Source organism: Bemisia tabaci, chromosome 5 (genome assembly GCF_918797505.1).
Source record: "Bemisia tabaci chromosome 5, PGI_BMITA_v3".
In the NCBI taxonomy this organism is placed as follows: domain Eukaryota; kingdom Metazoa; phylum Arthropoda; class Insecta; order Hemiptera; family Aleyrodidae; genus Bemisia; species Bemisia tabaci.
In genome coordinates, this window is record NC_092797.1 from 14,897,152 (window position 1) to 14,919,720 (window position 22,569).

At 36.0% G+C, this 22,569-nt stretch overlaps 3 protein-coding genes across 5 annotated transcripts; 1 reads left to right on the forward strand and 2 right to left on the reverse strand.

Moving 5' to 3' along the window:
• Positions 1-2,498: 2,498 nt before the first annotated feature.
• Positions 2,499-7,688, reverse strand: Ssu72 (Ssu72 CTD phosphatase). Of its 2 annotated transcripts, none has more exons than XM_019058834.2 (6): positions 7,474-7,688; positions 6,392-6,490; positions 5,866-6,009; positions 4,817-4,956; positions 3,850-3,968; positions 2,499-2,943 (listed from the first exon to the last, which is right to left on the reverse strand). In XM_019058834.2, exons 2-6 carry the CDS (start codon positions 6,475-6,477, stop codon positions 2,842-2,844), a joined length of 591 nt encoding a protein of 196 aa, XP_018914379.1. In that variant the 5' UTR covers positions 6,478-6,490; positions 7,474-7,688; the 3' UTR covers positions 2,499-2,841. The 2 variants fall into 2 exon arrangements, with proteins under 2 accessions (XP_018914379.1, XP_018914380.1); XM_019058835.2 differs by lacking the exon at positions 7,474-7,688 and adding an exon at positions 7,305-7,456.
• Positions 7,689-7,757: 69 nt separating this feature from the next.
• Positions 7,758-18,595, forward strand: p130CAS (Serine_rich_CAS and FAT-like_CAS_C domain-containing protein p130CAS). 2 transcript variants are annotated; one of them, XM_019058838.2, is made up of 9 exons: positions 7,758-7,992; positions 8,120-8,283; positions 10,253-10,513; positions 11,137-11,263; positions 11,947-12,320; positions 13,165-13,438; positions 13,884-14,119; positions 14,704-14,913; positions 15,974-18,595. In XM_019058838.2, the coding sequence occupies exons 2-9, from the start codon at positions 8,242-8,244 to the stop codon at positions 16,367-16,369; spliced, it is 1,920 nt and encodes a 639-aa protein (XP_018914383.2). In that variant the 5' UTR covers positions 7,758-7,992; positions 8,120-8,241; the 3' UTR covers positions 16,370-18,595. The 2 variants fall into 2 exon arrangements, with proteins under 2 accessions (XP_018914383.2, XP_018914381.2); XM_019058836.2 differs by having other exon boundaries at positions 7,758-8,283.
• Positions 18,596-19,573: 978 nt separating this feature from the next.
• Positions 19,574-22,546, reverse strand: vnc (GNAT family N-acetyltransferase vnc). Its single transcript, XM_019058886.2, has 2 exons — positions 22,413-22,546; positions 19,574-20,717 (listed from the first exon to the last, which is right to left on the reverse strand). Exon 2 carries the CDS (start codon positions 20,529-20,531, stop codon positions 19,773-19,775), a length of 759 nt encoding a protein of 252 aa, XP_018914431.2. The 5' UTR covers positions 20,532-20,717; positions 22,413-22,546; the 3' UTR covers positions 19,574-19,772.
• Between the last annotated feature and the right edge of the window lie 23 nt (positions 22,547-22,569).

The following is a 22,569-nucleotide window of genomic DNA, read 5'->3' on the forward strand; positions in this document are numbered from 1 at the left end:
TCTGAGGGTATTTTTCGACCGGAAACTCGAATTTGTACTATGTTTAAAAATTCTCAAATCCAAGATGGCGGACGTGGCCTAAAATGCTAAGTCGGCTCCTGTTCGATGGATTTATGGCGCCCGCCCCCTTACTACATGCCTACTCTTGTATTTCTGCGCAGCCGCAAATTTAGGGTCAAGGAGCGCCTGACCGTCTATGGACCAGTGGTCCATAGACAGGGGCGTAGCTAGGACATTTTTCTAGGGGGGGCCATGGGACCACCTCTTGTGGTGAAGAGAGCGGGGGTGGGTGAGGAATGGAGGATCCCGTTTTTCTGGGGGGGGGGGGCACGAGATTTCTGGGGGGCCAGGCCCCCCAGGACCCCCCTAGCTACGCCTATTTCCATAGACGGTCCATTGGACCAGGTGGAGTTTTTGTCCTGAAAATTTACCTTTAGACGGCAATTCCCTTTATATTTTGTCTATGGTTTTTATGCCCCCCCCCCCTTTCTCGTGGACTCTCTTTTCACTTTTCTTGCCTCCTTTTTCCTCCCATTTTCCCCCTTCTTCCTTGCTTTCACTGCCCAACCTTGTTTCCTTTTCCTTTTTTCCCTTTTTTCCTTTTCCTTTTCCCCCCTTTTTTTCCCTCTCTTCTTCTTTCGTGGCTCCCTCCAAAGGCTGGCGCCCGTGTGCGCCGCACGCCCTGCACACGCCCTAAGTCCGGGCCTGAATTATATTAATTTACTTATTCCTTTTTTTTCAATTTGATTAAATACTCAAACCACCATAATTTCATGCAACGACGACGTATAAATGCAATGAGTAACATATTTTATAGTCTCAAGCGGGAAAACTTTAAGGCGCTCCGGCTTTTTCAATGGCTACGTCTGGATACAACTATACGTGCTCTATGGACGTGCGTATTGCATACACAAAAATAGCAGGCGCTCTGGTTTTCTAAAGCATAATGCACAAAATTCGATCGACCCACGGATTTGTCGATCGTTTCTCAGGTTTGTCGATCGATTCACGGTTGGATCGATCGAATTAGTGTCGATGGATTCACGTTTTTATTTTTCGATCCATTCATGTCGATTGAATCGACACGGGTCTTTTTAAATTAATTGTCGATCGAATCGGTGTCGATTGATTCATGTCGATCGAGTCGACACCGGTTTTTTAATAATTTGTCGATCGAATCGGTGTCGATCGATTCACGTTTTCATTTTTCGATCGATTCTTGTCGATCGAATCCATACCCTCCGCATTATACAGGCATTTAAGGCATTGCATGTCAAAGCCACAAAATTACTACCGATAATATTTCCGAAATTTGCATAATTTTGTACCGCTGCCGTGATGCTACGCGACTCGTCGAATTTCGAGGATTTCATGGTGAACACGATCGTCTTGTAAATGCAACGTCGAAAACCCGTGAGAGCTAACAGCCGCAGCCGCAAGTTACGCCAAAGAAAATCAGAGCGCCTGCTATTTTTAGTGTACGCAACACGGACATCCGAAGAACACGAATAGTTGTATCCAGACCTCGCCATTGAAACAGCCGGAGTGCCTTCAATTTTTTCCCTTCTGCTAACGAAATGTGGGACTTGTTGCATTCATACGCCGTCGCTGCACAAAAATAGGGCGGTTTGAGTATATAATCAAATCCCCCCCCCCCCCAGTAATAATAATAAGTACATTAATTTTAAAAAAATATATAAATAAAATGGAGACTATTCATGCCGAAATTTATTTCTCACTTGACTTAATCGGCATTCATACGCTTAAGCTCTTTTGGAACCTACTCACTGGCAGGTTCATTCCGAAGATAATTTCCTCCGAAATATGTAAAAACCGTATCCTTTAATTATTTACCATCTCCCGTACCTGGCAGCGTTGCCAAATAGTGCTTTGTGCGGGCACGTTATCGGCAAAAACGAGCAGACTCAGCTTTTATCGTCATCATGGCTGTTTGCAGGATGACAAGTTTTCTTCATGGGCGGATCCAAGGAGGGCGTAAGCTGTCCCCCCTCCCCCTCCCCGTTCGCCCAAGGAGGAAGGAAAAGGGAAGAAAGAGGGAGGAAAGGAACGGAGAAAAGAAGAAGGAAGGAAATGTATATTCAGTGATTATTCATGACAAAATTGACTCGAACTACAAATTTGATGCTTTAAAATTTCGAAAATTTTCTGGCCTCCTTCCACCCCCTCTCCTGTTCGAAGCTTCTGGATCCGCCTACGGTTTGCTTGGATTCAAAAATTCCGATTTTTCACTAGAATGAATTGAGCTTAAATTTTTGTTTTCCTTTCACACTTAGGGGATCCATTATACATTAGTCCATCAGCCTCTGGTAATGGATAATGCTGTAATCTTTGCCTATACTCCTGTTTAATGATATTTCCTCTCTATTTGTCTTCTTTTAGGATCTTATACAGTCTAGTATTTGAGTGGAAACTTAATGAAACATGACAAGGAAACATGATTCATGGATTTCGGATACACAAAGAACAAAAAGGAGAAATTAGCCAAATATATATTTATTAATTTTGGAGAAGTAAGTGATTTATACAGGTAAGTCATGTATAAATAGGATAAGTCTGAATTTGAAATTTTATTTTTATCAAATCAAATGAAAATGGAAATTATAAAAGAGGTGATGATGAAAAATTAATAAATTATTTTATACTCATTTCTTAATCAATTTAAAACATTGGTTAATAGATGCTATATCACAGAAATTGCGACATAATTGAAAATTCAAGCATTTAAGAACAGTAAATGCTGCATGCGCAATCATGCATTTGCTAGATAATACGCTTTCAATTTAAAAAAGAAAAAAATAACACCTGAGTGACAACTCTTCGTCAGTAAAACAACAAGCAGTGAAGTAGAGGCCTGTTGCATTTGGTTTCATACTCGTGTAGAATGTAGTCAATTTCATTATCAACATCTTTGCTTTTGGATAACTGTGAAGAGAGGGGGAAAAGAAATATTAAAAACTTGTCTGATGAGATCATGATTGCTGAGAGAATTTCTTGCATCTGTCACACGAAAAGAAAAAGAGCGCTTCAGACTTTCCATAAAATTATCTGTTTCAACAATTACTTTTGAGCTGTGGCAAATTCTGTTTTTTTGATAAAACATTACTTGAGGGAAGATAACAATTAGGTTCAGTTGCCGTTTCTCTTAAAATTCATGATAAAACACGATTTTAATTTTTGTATTCATGAAATGAACAGTCAATTTTGTTATTAAAATCAATGAATTTCTATATATGGTAGAAATAAACGCATCATTCCACAAATTTCTTCAACAAACTTTCATGCACATGTTCAAAACTTCCGAAATCTTCATATAAGTGTTCCAAAATATATTGATAAGTGAGAGGTAAGTGTTTTTTTGTTTGTAAGAAAAAAAGACAATTTGAATATTCCGCTTGAGGAAGAAACCAAAATTGATAGATATGATAGTGCTATGTTGATCAAATCTCCCATCAAAAAGAAATCTGTTGTTTTGCGAATAATTAGGGTTGAGTTTCATAAATATCTCCTTTGTACTTATATTCACAGTAAGAGTGTACTTTCCAAAGAAAAATTCAGCACTTGAAAAGAATTATTTCATCTTTAAGAACACTGACATTATTCAGGTGCCTTATTAGGCTTACGCAAACAGGTTAACTGGTTGGCGAGGAATTTGATTTTTTAAGATTGGAAAATACTAATTTTTCACTTATCAGTTGCGGTCCGACCTTTATAATTAGCTCAGCATGAAATTTTTAAGAGTTAACAAGTAGCTCGATGTTTGATTTCTAAATATGTATGGTAGCCACTACTTTAAAAAAGCGACATAAAAAAGAAAAGTGCCATAATTACCAAAGTGGCTAATTCACAGATCATAAAAGCTCCTATGGTTGCTTCTTCATGGTTATCTTGAATGTCAACATTTATAACATGGACTGGTGCATTATCGACCGGAGTTCTTGTCTCAAAATCTGAAAATTATGCACATTCTTCACTCAGTATAGTTTATTAAAACAAAAGGCTGAAAAAGAGGAACAGCATTGATGATTTTGGACATTAAAGCACAAAGAAATTTATCTAGCTGAACCAAGAATATAAATTAAAGGTGTGTGTGGTGCACTTAAAATTCAGGGTGTGGCAAATTAAAATTAGAGCATTTGACCAAAGATAGCGCCTAAAAATTGCTGCACCTTAGCTCTTTGTAAAATTTTCTACAACATTATGAAATATTCTTATGACTTGTAAGAAACTGTAAATAGCTCCTAAAATTTTGGAAGGAAGATAGAATACTAGAGAAGAGTGCTGTGATAACAAAAGTGTTGTTGAGAGTGTTGTGTGTAACAAAACAGATTTATTCTGAATTTAGTGTAAAGAAATATTAAAGCGGAGAGTAGAAACTTGAAAGGACTACTCGGATAAGCCAATTATTTCTGCAAAAATCTAAGCAAGTTTGAAATCCTTCAATGGGTAGAACTTGAATCCGAAAAATTGTACATGAAATTTGAGAAGGATTGAATACTTTTTTACTCCCACATACTCCCTAATTCTAGTTAGATAAAAATAATGAACCGATTGAAAATTGAAAACATCTCCTTCAAATACTGGAGGCCTTGCACGGACACACCAATTCAAATTCACAGATAGGTGCAAAATTTTGCAATAGGTCAGCAGGATTTTAAACTTATCCTCTGAAAAGAATATTCTAAGGGAGTACGGCTCTGATTTAATTGTGTTCATTTTTTACAGGAAACTTTCCTTTTTTTCTTGTTTGTTTTCCAAAACTTAACTATTACTTCTCTTTACAGAATGAGGAACTTACATTCAATTAATTGGTCATAAACTCTCTCTTCACAGGTGATGATGATGTCAAACTGGTCAGTTGACACCTGAATTCGCTCTGGACAAGGTTTGATCCTTCTATTTCTGTCTAACATATGAAGTAAACCATTTTGGGTGTAGCTGATTTACGTCTATTAAGGATTTTACACAGACTATTTAACTAGAGAACAATAATAATACCGAGATGGTATGTGAGGAAAATAAAGAGTATAAAGACAAAGAGAAAATTTAACTCCAGAAAGGAAGCCTTTCGGTAATATTCAAAAATCGAAATTCTTTTCCTTGTCAATTTCTTATTACAGCAAAGAAAATAAAATAAAAATAAAAAAAAAACATGTAAAACATTAATAAATAAAATAAAAGCTGTTATCTCTAAATAAAACAGAACTCTGCACCTTTTCAACTTCTGATTTTGCAATTTCTAATTTCTTTTTTTTCTGTAGTAAGAAAAAAATTTATGAGATATAATGCTGTTGAAAGTAAGTAGGATCTAAAGTAAGTCTTTAGGTCTTGAAAGTCAATAAGGACTAAAAAAGGGCAGATTTTTGCAAGAGGGTACTAAAATAATAAAAATAACTGTAAAAATATATGTGTGAGCTAAGGTATTCTTGTTATCAGCAGTTTTTTTTCCTTTTGATCAGCTAGATCAAGAGATATTCATTTCAAGCTACTAATGTGGCGAAGACAACCAAGCTAAATTTAGCTTTTGCATGGAATGCACCACAAATTTACGAAGTTCCTCTTTCATAGAGGGTTGTGGAGTTTGTGAGATGGGTAAAAAAATACATACCAAAAAAGTGCTAAAATATTTTTTAAGGATACTTGCAGACACCCTATAGAAGGATCAACGCACTTTAAAAAAAGAGACTTTACATATTCTTGATAAAGGAAACAAAAGAGATATTTTAATTCAGACTGCTAAATCCAGAATCTTCCATACAGAATATGGTCTGATTTTTTATGACCCTGACACAAACTCCATAAATGTAAAGCTAATAAGTGAGAATGAACTTATGTTGAAAAGGATACTAGGACTTGTCTTTTGCTTGCAAGTCTTTGTATATTTCATCATATGTTGTGGTGAACTCATATACATTTGGCTTGTCTAGTGCTGTTCCGGGAAGTTTCACCTTGTCACCAGTCCCAAATGATTTTACTGAAAACCCTTTTTTGCTGGAAAAAAGAAAAAGAGAAAATTTAAAATACAGAAAAAAAGGTAAAATTCAGATGTTAGTTAGGAGAGAAGAAAATTTCTTATTTTTTGTATTACTGATTGATTCACTGTGCATAAATAAGAGATGGATTGTTACAAATTCATTCAATATTCATTTGGTTCGGGAAAAAAAAAATAATGTTGGGATTTCACCGATTGGTCACAATGATTTCCTCCATTTGAATCCAGATTAGCTTCTAGGTAAGGTCTGCCTATGAAAATTGGTTCTTTAACAAACAATTAAACACACAAATCTTAGAGCTACAACTTGCGAGAATTGCCAATAAAAATAAATGGTGACTCATTTTATGCTCATGCCACAAGTGTCAAAAATAATATTACCTGAGGAAAGCATGGGCTTCCATACTTCGATTCATATTACTGGAGCATACAACAGCAAACCGTAAGTTACTTAAAGGAGGGGGCATTTTGGAAATGATCCTGCAACACACAAAAATTAACAAATTTATTACAATTAGATGTAAACTCTACAAAACAGACGTGTCATTCATTATTCACCTCTCAAGTACTCACTGACACTTTCGCGATAAATTGTTTCAAAAATAGATGACATTAGCTTAATTATTTAGACTGGACAGTGATCTTAATTTCAAAAGGACACTCAAGTCTTAGAATGGTGTTCATGAATGTCTTCGGTGCCCTTAAAATGATCCTATGCGACTTGACTAGCATCACAAGTAGAGGCCACTTGTTCGTTTGAACAACTAATTTTGTTTGAATGTTCTTGGCATGTACACGAGGGCTGGTGATTATGCTTCTGACAGGTAGTGGCATATCGTCAAATGGTTATTGATGGTGAAACTGCAGAGATGCATATCTTAGTTTGCTGTATTGTAGATTTCTTGCCATGCTTCATATTCAACTCGGAAAACTACTGAACGTCATTTTCAGAAAACGATGGTTATTCTTCTCTTTCAAATAGATATTCTGAAAAACTTCAATCTATCATGATGGATCAGTCTCCTTCAAAAAATAAAATAGGAACGTAGGTTTCAAAACACCACACTTGAGATACACATTTGTGCAGCTTCACTATCGATATGACTTGACGAGGGTAGGTAGGTAAGATTTACACCTAAAATTTAGGGTAAAAAATGACATCTAATGATGTTTTTGCCTGACCATTGTTGCCCTCTAGACCTAAAAGAGAGATGCCCCTACTCCTGATTAGAAGGTTCAGTCCTGACAGACCTTGTTGCATCCAACGTTCACGTACGAATGAAGAACCAAGTACCAAATATTCAGGGTGAAATCAGAGCCTTAGTCCTTTGATGTGTTTGAAGATTGAAGTGGTAGGACTCCAAAAGTGCAATTTCTATGTTAGGTGGATTTAATACTTGTGACCTACGGATTGAAGTGAAAAAAAAGAAACAATTCTTGGTGATAGGGATGCTATTACTTACAAAAGACACTCAAATTATTGGCAACAAAATAACTGACAGAAAATATCACCCGTGTAGAATGAAATTATACTGTTCAAGAAGGTATATTCTAGTTATTGAAAATAACCGGCGATCCTGGATAGAGAAAAATTTATATTTATGCGTGAAAAAAAAGCAATATTAGTAATATTACGCTTGTATGGCTTGTCCTGACAGTCCTAACCTCAAAGCCAAAAGTTAGTTAAAAAAGTTTGAACCAAAGAATTTGGCAACTCCGGGAATTTTACTTACGTCACGGGCTATTGTAAACATTGCAGCTTTTTGATAAGGAAAAGTAGTGTTTACCTACATTATTTGTAGGAATATTTTACTACGATTTCATACAACTATTACTATTTGTGCCCAGCAGGAGTGTTCTTTTTGTGCTAAAATATCAAGGTTCCTAAACAATCACCGTGCTACTGATTTTCTCCTCACCTTAATTGTATTTTCTTTTGTCAGATGTTCAGATGGCCCTTACCAATGTAGGCAAGCATATAGGTAGATCTAGTTTTTTCTTATAATTTCAAAGCCTTACAAATAATTCTTTAGGTTCAGATCAATCGGTCCTACTACTTCTTTTTTGCTTGTAATCATTCTTATTTTATGTGTTGTATGTGTATTGAAGGCTCTCTGATCTGTTGCCCCACTCAATCTAACCTAACAGCAAAATGTAGGAAGTCTATTAACGTCTATAAACATATTCTCCAATAATATAACTGTAACTTCAAAGCTCATCTCGCATCAAAAATGCCTCAGCTTCAAGATTCAGTTTCTGCAGGAAATTCTCAAGTAAGTAAATGCATTAAAACGTAAGTATAGCTCATAAGTCCCTCCTCAACCCAACTTCATTTCAAGCGGATTGTGACGTTTTGTTAAAGCTCCATCAAATATGTTGGCAGTCGCTTTCGTTTTACTGTCACACGCAGTAGATCGTTTTACAAATCTGCAAACTCGCACTCAACCAGGCGACTATACAGGTATCACTCATTCACAATTTCACACATCTGCACACTTGTACTCAAATGGCTGTGCAGTTGCTTGCAAACAGAAAGTAGAGCTCGCGCATGGTATGTTGAGACAAATGTCAAAGTATTGTATACCCGTTGAATGGTGACATAAGTCACCATTCACCAGTGGTGCCACCTGACTACATGTATTAACCTGTTGAGTGGTGTGAATTCAGAGCTAATCGGAGATTGACGTTTGTCTGAACATACAATGCGCAAGCTCTGAACAACTGTCATCTTATTTGACAAGAATTTTAGCACAGTAAAGGCCGAAGAAACTCTGAAACTTGACAATGAAAAAATAGTCTTTATGCCATATCCTAAGCAAGTACTTCAATACGTAGTAAGTGTTGACCAACGTTGATGAGTAGCCATGCTGATTTGAGCTTTTTTTTTTTTTTTTTTTTTTTTTTGGACTTCAAATAGCCCTCAAGGGCTAATTCCATTCAGTTCCAACAACCGTCCCTAATTTCCCTAACCTACTTTACAATCCAAATTCCTTCCATCTATAACACTTGGGCAACAATTCTCCATCACCCCAATTTGTTTCTTGAAACTTTAACTTTTCCCTAACTACCGTTTTCTTAAAACCATTAAGATCCAATTGTTCCCAATTATGGCAACCGAACAACACATAGTCCCTCATACCTTTGAAGAAAATCATTTTATCAACTACATTATCCTCACCGTACTTGACCTCCACCTTTCTACCTACCTTCCTGACCATTATCTCTATAACATCCCTGTCTAACAATTTTATCATCCCTTTCCTCATCTTATATAGAATTACAAATATCCTAGCTTTAATTAGTAATTCTATACATAACCACCCTAAACTTTTCAACATTTTCAAGATATTACAGCTCAGCTAAGCTGAGCCCCAGCTTGCAAACTAGAAGTAGAATGTATTGAAAACTATATGGTGAGATTTCATCCACCTGTCTATGTGCGGACCATCAACTATTTTTTCAAGTATCCTTAACCTATTCGGTTTATGGTTTTTTCCCATGAGTTCAGCATTTTCTTTGCACAAGGACTTATAATAATTGCGCATCCATAAAAAAATCCATCAAATAATTGAATCAGTGAGAACAGAAACGCACCAACTCGGAAAAATGAAAATAATCAAGACACGCGCAAAACTGCACAGAAGGTGAAGAAGTTAGTTTAAGAAACAGATTTTTGCTGCCGAAAAACAAGTACTCATGGACACTTTAAAAGTCCAAGTTGGAACAGGTGCGCTAACTTCAATGACCTTTATGTATATTAACTGTCTTCAATGGAAATTGATCATTTTCGAGTTACTGAGTTGGTGTGTTTTTGTTCTCACTGATTCAATTATGCTTAATACAAGACTTACTTACACAGATCTACAGAGCCTGTTTATTTTTATCTGGGCAAGTTACTGTCTAACCTTGTCTGATAATTCAACACCACCTCTGAACAGATCAATACTTGCATTTAATTGAAGCCTTTGATAAATTTTTCCAAAAGAGTGGGAGCAGATGTTTTAAATCTCGCAGTGAAGATAAGTTTTTGAAGTTTCAATGTCAAGATATCTAAGTTACAAATCAACTTCAAGCCTCTTTGACCGCAAAATTGAAAACCAACACTTGTGCTACCAAGCTAATTCTGCTTGTCACTACCTCGGATGTCTTAGATCCCTCCAACTTGTAGGTATCATCGTAGTTTTCATACTAATAGTTCCTTCCTTCCAAAAAATAATATTTATTTTTCATCTGTTTTTGCAGAATTGCGTTGCTCGAGCGCTTTATGATAATATAGCCGAATCTCCAGATGAACTTGCCTTTCAAAAAGGAGATATCTTGACAGTTCTTGAGCAGAATACAAGTGGTCTCGAAGGATGGTGGCTGTGTGCCCTGAAAGGTCGACAGGGTATCGTTCCAGGAAATCGTCTTCGCCTCTTGGCAGGCATTTATGAAACAGGATCAGATTTCAATACACTCCAAAGACAAGGCAAAAGGCGATCTTGGCATGTCCAACCGAACAAAGTATGTGTTTTACTATGTTCATTAATTGCTATCTTCTATATTCAGTTCTGTGAAGATTCAATTTAATCGATACCATTTCACTCCATGGCACATTGCAAAGTTATGTAACGTAAATTACCTTCTACTATCTGGATTCAAGTTCAGAAGCATTTGAAGAAGAATGAGGTCAATCACATTTTTTTGCTGAAAGAAAATCCCTTTAGTTAGTAGTAATAGTTAATAGTTTTTATACCCAGGCTTTGTGTAATTTGAGAGATGAATGACTAGACAATACGTGTTAATATTTAACAGACTTTTACAACTAAGAATGGACTACATTGGAAACACTTAAAATCATTCATCCTTTTGAAGCCATATAAAAAAACCCCTCCAGGTTTTAATAACAGTATAAATAGTTAAATTTATTCTATTGCAGAATTTGGACCTGATTCACTATTTTACTGTAGACATGAGCAGAATGATCTCCGATGATTGTGATGCTATTTCAAACGTGTACAAAAAGAGAGAGAGGGCCCCTAGTTATATTTGAGTTAATACATACACTTGATAATCTTGTCATAGTAACTCACTAACTCGGAATCGCTCTAATACCAGATTTTTTTTTCTTTTCTTTTCATGACCAGGTTCTTACACCTCAAAAATTTGGTGATGTTTACTTGTATGACATGCCAACAAGCAAAACATCCATGGGTCAGGAGCAATATGATGTTCCACCGTCAGCTCATGTTGCAGTTGTTGACACTCCGCATGGTATGTATGATTAATGATTATTAAATAACTACATTTCCAATATTTTCTAAGTTTCCAAGTTAAACTTCCGGTAATTGTTCCCTCTAAAGTTTCCCATGAATTTGATTGGAAGTATCGAAACTTTCATATTTTGACTGTCCAAGATAAGGCCTTTCTTATTGGTACTCTTTTCTTTTTGCACATTCACACCTACGTCCAAATGTATGGAATTTAGCTGAAGGGGGCCAGAGCAATTACAGTATCGTATAAATTTTACATCCTCTGTTGTACCTGAAAAATTTCTGTCTGTTCCTTCCAAATTGTTTTTATGCTTCCACGAGAAAATTTTTAAAAATTTAAAAGGATAATAATCAAGTAAAATTGAATATGGTACATGTATAAAGTATTTTTTTAAAAAAAATAGAAATTGCATGATTTCGAAAACCCAAAAGTTGCGCCGGTTCCCCTTTGTTAAATGCGATCCAATTCACACAATTTCTTGCTTGCTCCCCTCTTTTTATTAAAATTGTAACACATAGATGTTTTAAGACAAAAAAAAGGGAACAAAATTATTATTTGAAATATATTATGCTCTTTTCATTTTAATATTTTAAGCTTCTAAGTTGTGAGAAAATTACCACCCCATAATTTCATTCTATTTTTTATTTTTCTTGAAGTCTGAAATATGTGTTCATAATTTTCAGATTGTTTTTCAATGCACAGTAGCGAGTCTTACTCTCGGCCAAATAGCGGTAGTAGTATCAGTGACAGCTATGACACACCTCGGCCGTTGATGACCTCCAGCATTCAGCAGCAAAATAGCCCAGCCTATGATACCCCTCGCCCTCTCAGGGTCGATGATAGCTATGATATTCCTCGTCCTAATGCTCCAGTATCATTTCAAGTGGCGCAGTCCCTGCTCACCCCAAGTAGCTCAATCTCATCGTTAAACACCAATACAACAGACTCACTTTCGGGTCCAAGCTCCAATCGTTCAAGTTTTATTCCAGAGTATGATGTACCCCGAGGAAAACCAATCGGAGGTCAACTGCAACTTCACCAGTTACTCGCTGACCAGGTATTCTTCTTTAGTTTTTTATTCAAACGAATATAATCGTGCTCAAGGTATTTCTCCGTGTTTTGTTACCTCTGCGAACACTGAGAGATAAGTTACTATTTTCTTCTTTTTTGTCAACAATCTAAGATGATCTCTCAGGAAATTTCAGTCATGGCCATGTTTTACAACAGGAAGAAGGGGTTATCATCCCCTGAAATCAATGTTCGAAATGTTTTTAAGTCAAGTTAGATGGAGCACCTGTGAGGTCATGGGATTTGTAATTTGACCACAAATTTTGCTTGAAAATCAATAGGTATTACCAGGTTTGTTGTTAAATTTCTGAAAAAGTGACAAATTTATCAATGAATGAAAATAAAACAAGCAATTTACAAAACTTTTTAAGAAAATACAAACCACCCCCCCCCCCCTAAAAGGAAAGTAAATTTAACAAGAAAGTGAAAAATCTAGAAAAAAGGAAAGTACAAAATTAAAATTAAGAAACAAAACTAGGATATAATTCGAACAAAGAAACTGTAGAGGAATATACTTTGATCCTATAAATAATAATAGTATTTGCACATAGGTTGAGTTGTAGTGAGCCTCTTACTTAACCTTTAAATAGCGAAACTTACCACCCCTCAAAATGCCCCTTGGATTCAATGATGAAAATCAATAACTCACAACTGACAACTCCAATTCACAATTAAATTAGAGGAAGGAAAAAGATCAAAATTTGCGACTGTTATCAATGATCTGGCAAATCGAGAAACAATCAAAATAAAAGTTGGGAAACTGAAGACAAAATTAATACAATTTTGTAATTCGTTTTACGTTTTGTTTTCTAAAAATATTTTTGTGTCTCCAGAATTATGATGTTCCATCAACCAATCCTCAGCATCGTGAGTTACCCTTGGAACTGAACTCAGCCCTAGAATGCCTAGCGCGCTTGGAAAGCGAGGCAACTACAGCTATTTGCAAACTACTTGGTTTTGCTGGTCCTCAGTGGCGTGAAAGAGAAAAGTTAGAATCGAAGTTAATGGACATTAAATTAGTTGTACTTCGACTTCAAACTTCTCTACATGACCTGACTGAATTTGGTGAAGGTGCTCTCGGAAATGCCATGAAAAATTTTGACAATGGTGAGATATACATTTGTCTTACATAACTGCTGTGATCATTTGATATTTTATAAAAATGTTACTTACAAATACTACTTTCCAACTTGCTAGACATAAATTTTTACGAGTGTGAAGAGAAAAAATTTTGAGGTACAAAAATTGCTCTAAGGAAAGTTTGAACTAGGATATTAATGCTAATAGTAAAGATCTGACAATTTGGCTTATGTGTGTGTAATTCTTTACAGCCCGCTCAAATGAAGCAATTTTTCAATTTTCCAAACTTATCATTTAAAGGCCTCACCCTCCAGATTCTCAATCATATAACCTCTTTCTGTATACAAATCTAAGTTCTTATAAAGAGGGTTTGGTCAATATTCAGATTTTTTTCAAAGACAAAAGTTTTAATTTTCTGTTGTCAAAGACTTGTATTTGTTACCACTGTCTCATAAACGTTTGTATTTCTCAGGTTTAGCCGGTAAGCTACGACCAATGGTCAAAGCCTTGAAAAATGCTGACTTCCTCATTCAGAGTGCATGTGCTTCTCTTGAGGCCCAAGATTGGTCTATTGAGAAGTTAGCAAAAGAAAGTGACTACGCTGTACCGTTTAAAAACAAGCCCAACGGATTTGATGCTCTGGACCAAATCGTTTCCTGCGCCAAAGATCTCACAGAAGATGTCCGACAGACAGCTAGCTTCATTCAGGTATATTTTTGTTTTCTTCATCTTCTAGAACTGTTTTTCCTAGTTAACCTCTGTTTTGTTGGATACTTTCATGGAAATCACCACACTGTTTGATATTACCACCATGAAATGACAAGTAGCTGAACTACTAACTTGTGCCTCTGTCAATTTGAATTATTTATTAGTCTTTTGAAGCATGCGCAGAATAAAAGAAATTGTTTTCTGAAATAGTGTGTAATGTGTATGCAAGTCTGGAAGCACTGGAAAAGTGGAAATTCTGCAGAGGGTCCGGAATTTTTTCCATTTTTTGTCATTTTTGTCGCAACTTGGGCGAGAAATTTAAATTTTTTGAATTTTTCGATTTTCGTCAATTGGATGTAGTTACTGAAAAAGCACCGAATTTTCCCGTGGAGGAGGTACTGAATTTCTTGGGAATGTACTGAAAAAGGAAAAGTACTGATTTTTGGCCAGCGTATTTCAGTAGACACCCTGGTGTGCTCTGTTTTTCAAATCTTATGATATTACACCAACACATTATTTTTTCAACATGAGAAAATTATTCATCAAAATTCTTCAAAACTCCGTTTATATTCCTCTTTTTTTAGGGCAATTCAACTCTACTATTCAAGAGAAGTGAAAGCACCTCACCAGATGACTACGACTATGTTAATTTAGACAAAGCACATCACAAAGAAGTACTGGAGTCTCTTCCACCTGAACTTCAAAAATCGTACTCTCTTCTGATCAAACAGGCAAAATCTGTTGACCTACCTGATGTCAGCAACGATGGAGAAAGTTTCAATTCTGATAAACAGGTGAGCATACATTTTACTCATTATCCATTGTTTGTCGTTTTGAGGAATTAAAATTTTGCCCCTTGGTAGAGAGAAAAGATTTATTGATTAATATTTGTCTGTGTATGGGGGGGGGGGGGGGGGCGTCAGGAGTAATTAACGGAGACACTATGCACTTTTAATTGTTCTCTGCATGAAGCTGAGGTCTTGGTGTGCAACTAGACAGCCTTCTAAAAATATGTCCAGTTGTATTTTCCTTCAAACTTGATGAGAGCGACGCAAAGATCCATTTGAGTAATGAAAAATCATATAAATTCGAAAGCTGGAAGCTTCCAACCCTGAAACTGGCAAAAGCAAAAAATTTTCTCATGCTTGGAAACCCATGGAAGAAATCTATGAGCCTCTCAACGCCAGGAAGGTTACTTTTAGTGTTATGTTGTTTAACTGGCAAAAGCAAAAAATGTTCTCATGCTTGGAAACCCATGGAAGAAATCTATGAGCCTCTCAACGCCAGGAAGGTTACTTTTAGTGTTATGTTGTTTATTTTATTTTCAAAGTCAGACTGTCTGTCTTCCTTGTTCACCCAAATTGTGTTCTTTTCATTATTCCTTGCTCACACAATGCACAATTTTATCTGAATTATACTCTTACTGCAACATATCAACATTGTATCGTTTTGTTTCATGAAGTCTTTTATACTGGACCTTGAACACTCGCTTTAAGTAATATAGTATTTTCTCTCATTCCTTTTTTTTTTATTCATAATACCTAGTTTGTAGCTAAAACATGGTGGCTTGCCAAGCGGGTTACATGACAAAAACAGAGCAACTGTCAGAAAGTCCGAGGACACTAGCCTCTCGTCTGATTGTGAGGGCTTACTTCAGCAAGAGTGGAACAGCTAGGAAAGCAATGTGTTTTAATTCCTGTAACGTAAAATATTTTTCCTTAATACAGATTCATTCTTTCAAAACTTTTTTGTTTCAGTCTGTCTAGTTCAACTAGTCTTTTGATCATGTTGCAAAGTGAAACACTCAAAACAAAATTCTTTTTAACCATACTTCCTTTTTTTTTTTTTTCAAAGGTTCTCTCATTTTACGCAATCCAAGCGTCTACGCATGCCTCTCAACTGATGCATGCTATTGATGCATTTCTTCAGACTGTTGAACATAACCAACCTCCGAAAGTATTCCTTGCGCATGGCAAATTCGTCGTCTTGAGTGCACACCGTCTGGTCTACATTGGAGATACTGTCCATCGCAACATTAACGACCCGGTAATGAAAGGAAAGGTCCTCCACTGCGCTAATGCCTTGTGCGAGTGTCTTGCAGCAACAGTCCACAAAACAAAAAAGGCAGCCATGCAGTTTCCTAGTGTGTCCGCCGTTCAGGAAATGGTTGACTCTATTGTTGATGTGTCACATTTAGCAAGAGATTTGAAAATGTGTCTGGTTATTGGCTCACAACAAAACGACTCCTAATTTCTAATAATTTAATTATCTTTCTTTGATTTAGGACTAGCATTTAGTAGCTATGTTCTTTTCCTGATTACTAAGAAGGCATTCTTTGATCAGCTCAAACTGCAAGCATGACCCAGCAAACTGGTTCTCCCTTGCTTGAATGGTTTTCTAAAAACTCTTCTCATTCTTAGTCTAGTCAATGCGAGGTTAAAAACACGAGATTTTTTGCAGCAGGATGTTCTTTTTGCGCTAAAATTAAATGAAAACAGCTCTGAATTTTGTTTTACTATTTTGCTGGGCCCCCTTTTTTTTTCTTCTTTTTTTTAAACAGAAAACTGAATTTATTTAAAGGGAAAAAAAATTCTAATCAATTGTGAGATAATTGTTTGTATTTTTGCCCCTGCTTTGAATAAGTTTCCCCTTATCGCAGTTGTTAAAAACGAATGAAGCATGTATTGTATAACTGCATTTTTAATGTGGGAGAAAGTTAAAGAGGCTCAAAAACTAGAAAATTATTTTCATTGCAGTGACTTCAAGAGTGTGTCATATTTGGTTTGATGTCTGGTGCAATATTTTTGGGAAAAGATGTAATATGACTATCACCGTCCTCTTGTGGAAGTAAGTAATGAATTTTGATTTGTTTGCAAATGATTAAGAAATGAAGTCTCGCATATACTGTCTCATTCCAAGCAAGGCCCTCCCCATTAAATTTATATTCTTAATCATAACTTATGGATGTTGCAAGGGCCAACAAAGAAAGAAGGCGTTTTGGTTATTTTAAAACCTGAAACCCATATCGAAAAAACTGTGCTTACTTTAACTAAGTGAACAAGGCATAAAAACCAAAAACATTTGAAATCTTAAAAGACCAAAAAATTTAACAGCTAAAAATAATCATGCTACTAAGTGTGTCTTGGGTGAATCCCGAAACAAATCATTGTTGGTTTGATTATTTTCAGTTGTTAGTATGTTGATTTTTTCGATTTTGAGTCTTTAATTTTTTACCTCCGTTAAATTGTTGGCTGTTGTTTTCAATGATAGAACCAGTACTCAGACAGTAGTATCAGACTTTCCTATATGTACATACATAATAAACGACTGTATAATGAAGCAGCTTTTAAAATAAGTTTTAATTAGTATTAATGGATCATCGAATGTTCCTTCCTCCTTTCTATTTCATTGTACATTTGTTCCAGACCTTTTTTACCTAACTTATACACAAGTATTAAATTTTTGTTTATTTTTTTTCTAATCTTATGAAAGAATTCTATTTTATCTCAAGATTTAATCAGATTTCCTTTTTAAAGTTTTATCTATGTTAACTGTTTTCCTTTTGTATTTTTTACTATCGTTTTTACTTAATTCGGTCTATTTGATACTTTTCTTTTTGACATTTTCTAAGGTTAGTGAAAAAATATGTAGTGTCAAGAATTGCCCACCTGAGGCTTCTTCAAGCACCCACTTCTCTGCTCTTCAATGCAGGCTAATACGTGACACAATTTAATGTTGTCCATGTGTTTATAATAAGAATTGTGAAAATAATGAATCTTGTAATATCAGTGAATTGTGATAGACAAAGATTGACATATTTTCATGCCAGCAGCATGGCATACTTGCAAGTCAAATAACCTAGTAGAATGAGTTTCTTGCATTACATGTTCTTTTTTATTCAATTTAACACCTCTAAGTGCTTTGCTGTATGTAGCTAATCTTTCTGTTTCCAACAGACTTGACTCATAGAAATTGAATTTTTGAAGTAATCGGAAAGACGGAATGTTTGTAATATTTTTCCTAAGTTCATCCAGATTTACCGCAACCATGAACAAATTCTTTATAATCTTAGGCGGGGGTAAAGGAAATTCTCTAGGGTTGACAGAATTCTGAACCACTAGTAAAAAGAAAAATTCAGCTAGGTAATGAGCGTCATTGATTTTTTTTTCTCTGTGTTTGTGAGCAGAAACTTGTCTCTAGGGTTATATTATCAAGTCTGTAGTTATTGTGGGTATTCTGAACTGGATATCTACCTACTATGTTCCAGCTGCCTGCATAATGTTGTTCTGCTGAGAAGTTGAAATATTCAAGACGTTTCCCTTTAGAGTCAATCCGTTCATATGTCAAAAGAATAGGTAGACATACTAGATATTTAGGCAAATGTTCATATTTCTATTTTAATTTTAAGAATTTTCACATGTCTCGTAGATAAAAATTTGATTCTCAAATAAACTTTGCAGCTTTTGTAACTTTTTATATTGAAATTGTTTTTATTGTTCTTATTGAAAGATTCAGTTGATAAGAAAACGATGGAAAAATCGCAAAGAGAACAGTGAAAAGATACATTCTGTGGGGTGAATCATCAGACTGATAGGCCTTTTCAATAGACCACTGGACAAGATGCCAATTTTTGCATTATGATGTACGTGTTTTTTTTTGTCAAAATTTCACGAAAAACACAATTTGTGCAATGAAAATTATTGAAAGTGACTTCAAACCAAAATATTAACAGTTTTCAATTCGTATATTCCAACTTTCCGAAAATATCATACTTAACTACATATGCTAATGTTAAATCACTCACTAGACTGTACTGCAGCAGTCTCAGAAGTGTAAAAATATGGCAACCTCAATCTCGATGCTTCAGCTCACATTTGTAGACTTGGAACAACACAGCAGAGATGAAACACTGCTTTAGAAGTCTGCCGAAACTTTCAAAGTGCATGTTTGGATGCATGTCAACTTTGAATTTTCTTTCTCTTTTTTTCAACTTTTTCGTAATCAGTGCTAAATAAAAACGTAAATATCTTGGTTAAAAGTTAACTACATTGATTTATATTTTGCAAATCGTGTTCTACATCAAATTTTGAAGAGAGAGCATGTGTCAGAACGCTTCAGTTCGCACCTTGTACAGTACCTCACTTCACTAGTAGAAATGAATCCACAACTATGACAGGCATTGGTAGATTTGTTGGGAGTGGCTTAAAAGAAGTTCGTGGTACATTCAACAAATTTGATTCTAAGATATGTGTGCGATACTTCATGATCGTTGCAACCAGTTTATTTCTCAGCAGAGATTCTTGTTTCCTCATAAATTCCAATTTTTCAAAATATATTAATCTTAATTCCTACTGTTTTTTCTGGAAAACTAAGTTAGGCGTCTACCAATTCTTACTTCTCAAGATCAAATGGTAACATGATGTCAAAGCCAAAGAAAATTAAGAGGACAGAGAGAATGTTTTAAGGTTGTATTTATTTTATTTTTTTTTTTTCCAAGATGCTACACATTCAAAAAAGGAAGTTTATACAATTTCACAACTCAAAAAGGTCAAATAAAAAATACATAGCTGATGAAGAATTTTTCCAATCATGTCAGAGGAGACTGGAAATCATCGAGAGTTCAAGCACAATGTCTCAATGATTGATTCAACTCTTACTTTGCTTTGTTATGTTTGCCGGATTGACCATTGGCAAGCTTATCTCCAGATTTCTCAGAACTTTTGTCAGAAGACTTTTCTAAAGATAAATCTGTCATTTTATCAGATAGTTTATCGACAGATTTTTCTGAGGCTTTATCTGAAGACTTTTCAGAGGACTTGTCACCTGACTTGCCAGGAGGTTTGTCCGATTTCTCTGAAGACTTATCACCTGATTTGTCTCCTTTTTCACAGGATTTATCTCCTGATTTGATAGCGTTTTTAGACGTTTCAGAACAGCTAGAGCTTTGTTGGAAGATTTTAAGGTCTCTTTTCATTGCATAGGCATCTTCACCATCAGCATAGTATTTGGGCTCTACCTCAGATATAGAGAATTTCAGAGTGTTGGAGTATAAGTTGAGAGCAGCGCGGTTGCTCTTACGAACATGTAGAGAGACGTATTTGGCGTGAAAACATTCTACCATGGCTCTGGCTGCTTGATCCATTAATTTCTGAGCTAATCCTAATCGCCGATGTGATCTTTTCACAGCTAAGGATGTTATATGACCGTGAGGGTTGTCATTTGAATCTTCTTCCATTTTAGCCAGTACATACCCCACGATTTGACCTTGTTCATTTTCAGCCACGTAACTAAGTTGTGGCCAAGATAGACCATGGTAAAAATAATATTTCATTTGATAGTTTTCAGGTAAACAAAGCAGATTACAGTGTTGCATATTCATTAAATCTTCTGGTCTGGCGCAACGGATGTTCATGGTGCTTTAGTATGGTAGAAGTCCTCTGGAACCAAAGTGGAATGATGTGATTTAAAGTGATTTAGAGAAGCTGACCCTTAAAATGAAGGGGGTTGAATATTTCTAAGAAACTTATTATATGCCCCTTAGGAATTGATTGCTTGAGCCAATTGAGATGAGAAAACACTTCCAGCACAAGAGCACCACCTACATAAACAGGAGAAATGAAAAATTATTAATATGCTGCTTTGTCAAACAAAATAACGATAAAAAAGAAATACTATGAGACCGTAGAATTCGCATATTCAATAAATAACGGTGAATTGATATTAATTTGCATGGGTGAAATTAGAGAACATTGACTCCAGAAAATAGTAGTCTCCAACTACCGTAGATAGGTACTCTTCAAGGTACACTCTACTACAGGTATGGACAAATGGAATTTTAGAAAGTCGTCAAAACGCGTAGATTTGACAGCATCGAGAGTACGACTGCGAAGACCTGCGCGGCAAATGGACGGTACGACTTCATACGTCACTCGATCGCCGATTTTCTCAGCGCTGCCACTTCGGCACCCCGTTTGTCCATACCTGTAGTAGAGTGTACCTTGGGTACTCTCTAATAAACTTCTGCGTTATTACCAATAGTTCTCCAAGTCCTCAAATTTTCATTTAGTGTCAAAATGAAATCTAGAGATCTATCAGACTGATTTTCATGAATTCAATCCAAGGATTAACCATATTCTTTTGGTTAATGGCAAGTTAGGAGCTTTAGATGAGCCTGCTATAATCCGCGCCACGAAAAGTGGCGGGTGAGGGGCGGAGCCAGTCGGCCCGTCCAGTCTATCGTTGAAGGGTTGAAGCGCAGGTATTGGCCCAGTCATTACCTTGCCTTAACTACGGGCCAATACCTGTGCTTCAACCCTTCAACGATAGACTGGACCAATCGACTGGCTCCGCCCCTTACCCGCCACGTTTCAAGGCTTGGGCTATAATGTCAGATTCCTCAAATTAAAACTTCTCGTTTGTGGAAAAAAAGTTAAAGTACTGATTGAAGTATTTAAAATTCTTTATGGTTATAAGACCAGCTTAATCCCTTAGCTTTGATTTTTTCATTTATTACATTTCTTGTTTATATTGCTACAGAGCTCCCATTAAGGATTGGGCCATGGAAGACTATAAACATCCGAGAGATGCGGGTGATGCTTAGGAGGCACAGAATATAGTACACTGGCAAATCAAACACTCTTTTTCAAATACTTCTCTTTGCCATTAACAAATTTCGATTTCTGACAAATGAATGATGACAAGAAACTAAGGCAAAAGTGACTTAGTATTTCAGCACTTAAGGGCTCATTACGAGGGATTGAAGTTTCCAGGAAGATGAGTGAATCTGTCATCTAGATGCGTTCAGGACGGGGACAAAGGCATCTTGGGTTGAGACATGGACAATGCTGTAGAAAATATAAGAGGTGTCTGCGCCAACTCAGTCTATGCACTTTCAGACCGCCACCACAGATTCGCCGTCTTGCTTCTTGCATTTAATTTCCATGTAAAAATGGCGTCAGACAATCTACTGGCTTGGTTTAAGGGTGCGTAAACTTAGTTGGCGCTGACTCTACCTCATAAATGCTGCTCACTTCATGTGAGTAGTTGAGGATAACCAAAACTGAAAATCAACTCTTACAGTGGTAATGAGGATCTATAAGAAGAGGTCCCAATCATAGAATGCAGAGAGAGAAACATTATGGGTAAAATGTGAAGTTTTAATGTATAATAATGAAAAAAAGTCTTGCTCTGTGGTAGGGCAAGACTCATGGGCATGGGGAATGAAATAAATGTGGGCCTTATTCGGTAAATATAATGAACACCCCTGGAGTTTTAGGTACGGGAAGGTACTCACGATAAAATGTTGGAAGAAGTCAGGGATAAATTGAGAATTAAAACAAATTATCAGTATATTTGCTGCTATCAGTGTGCAGAACTGGTTTTACTAGAATCACAACATAACCTAAAAACTTTGATGAGGGAGGGGGGGGGGGTTTACAACAACAACAACA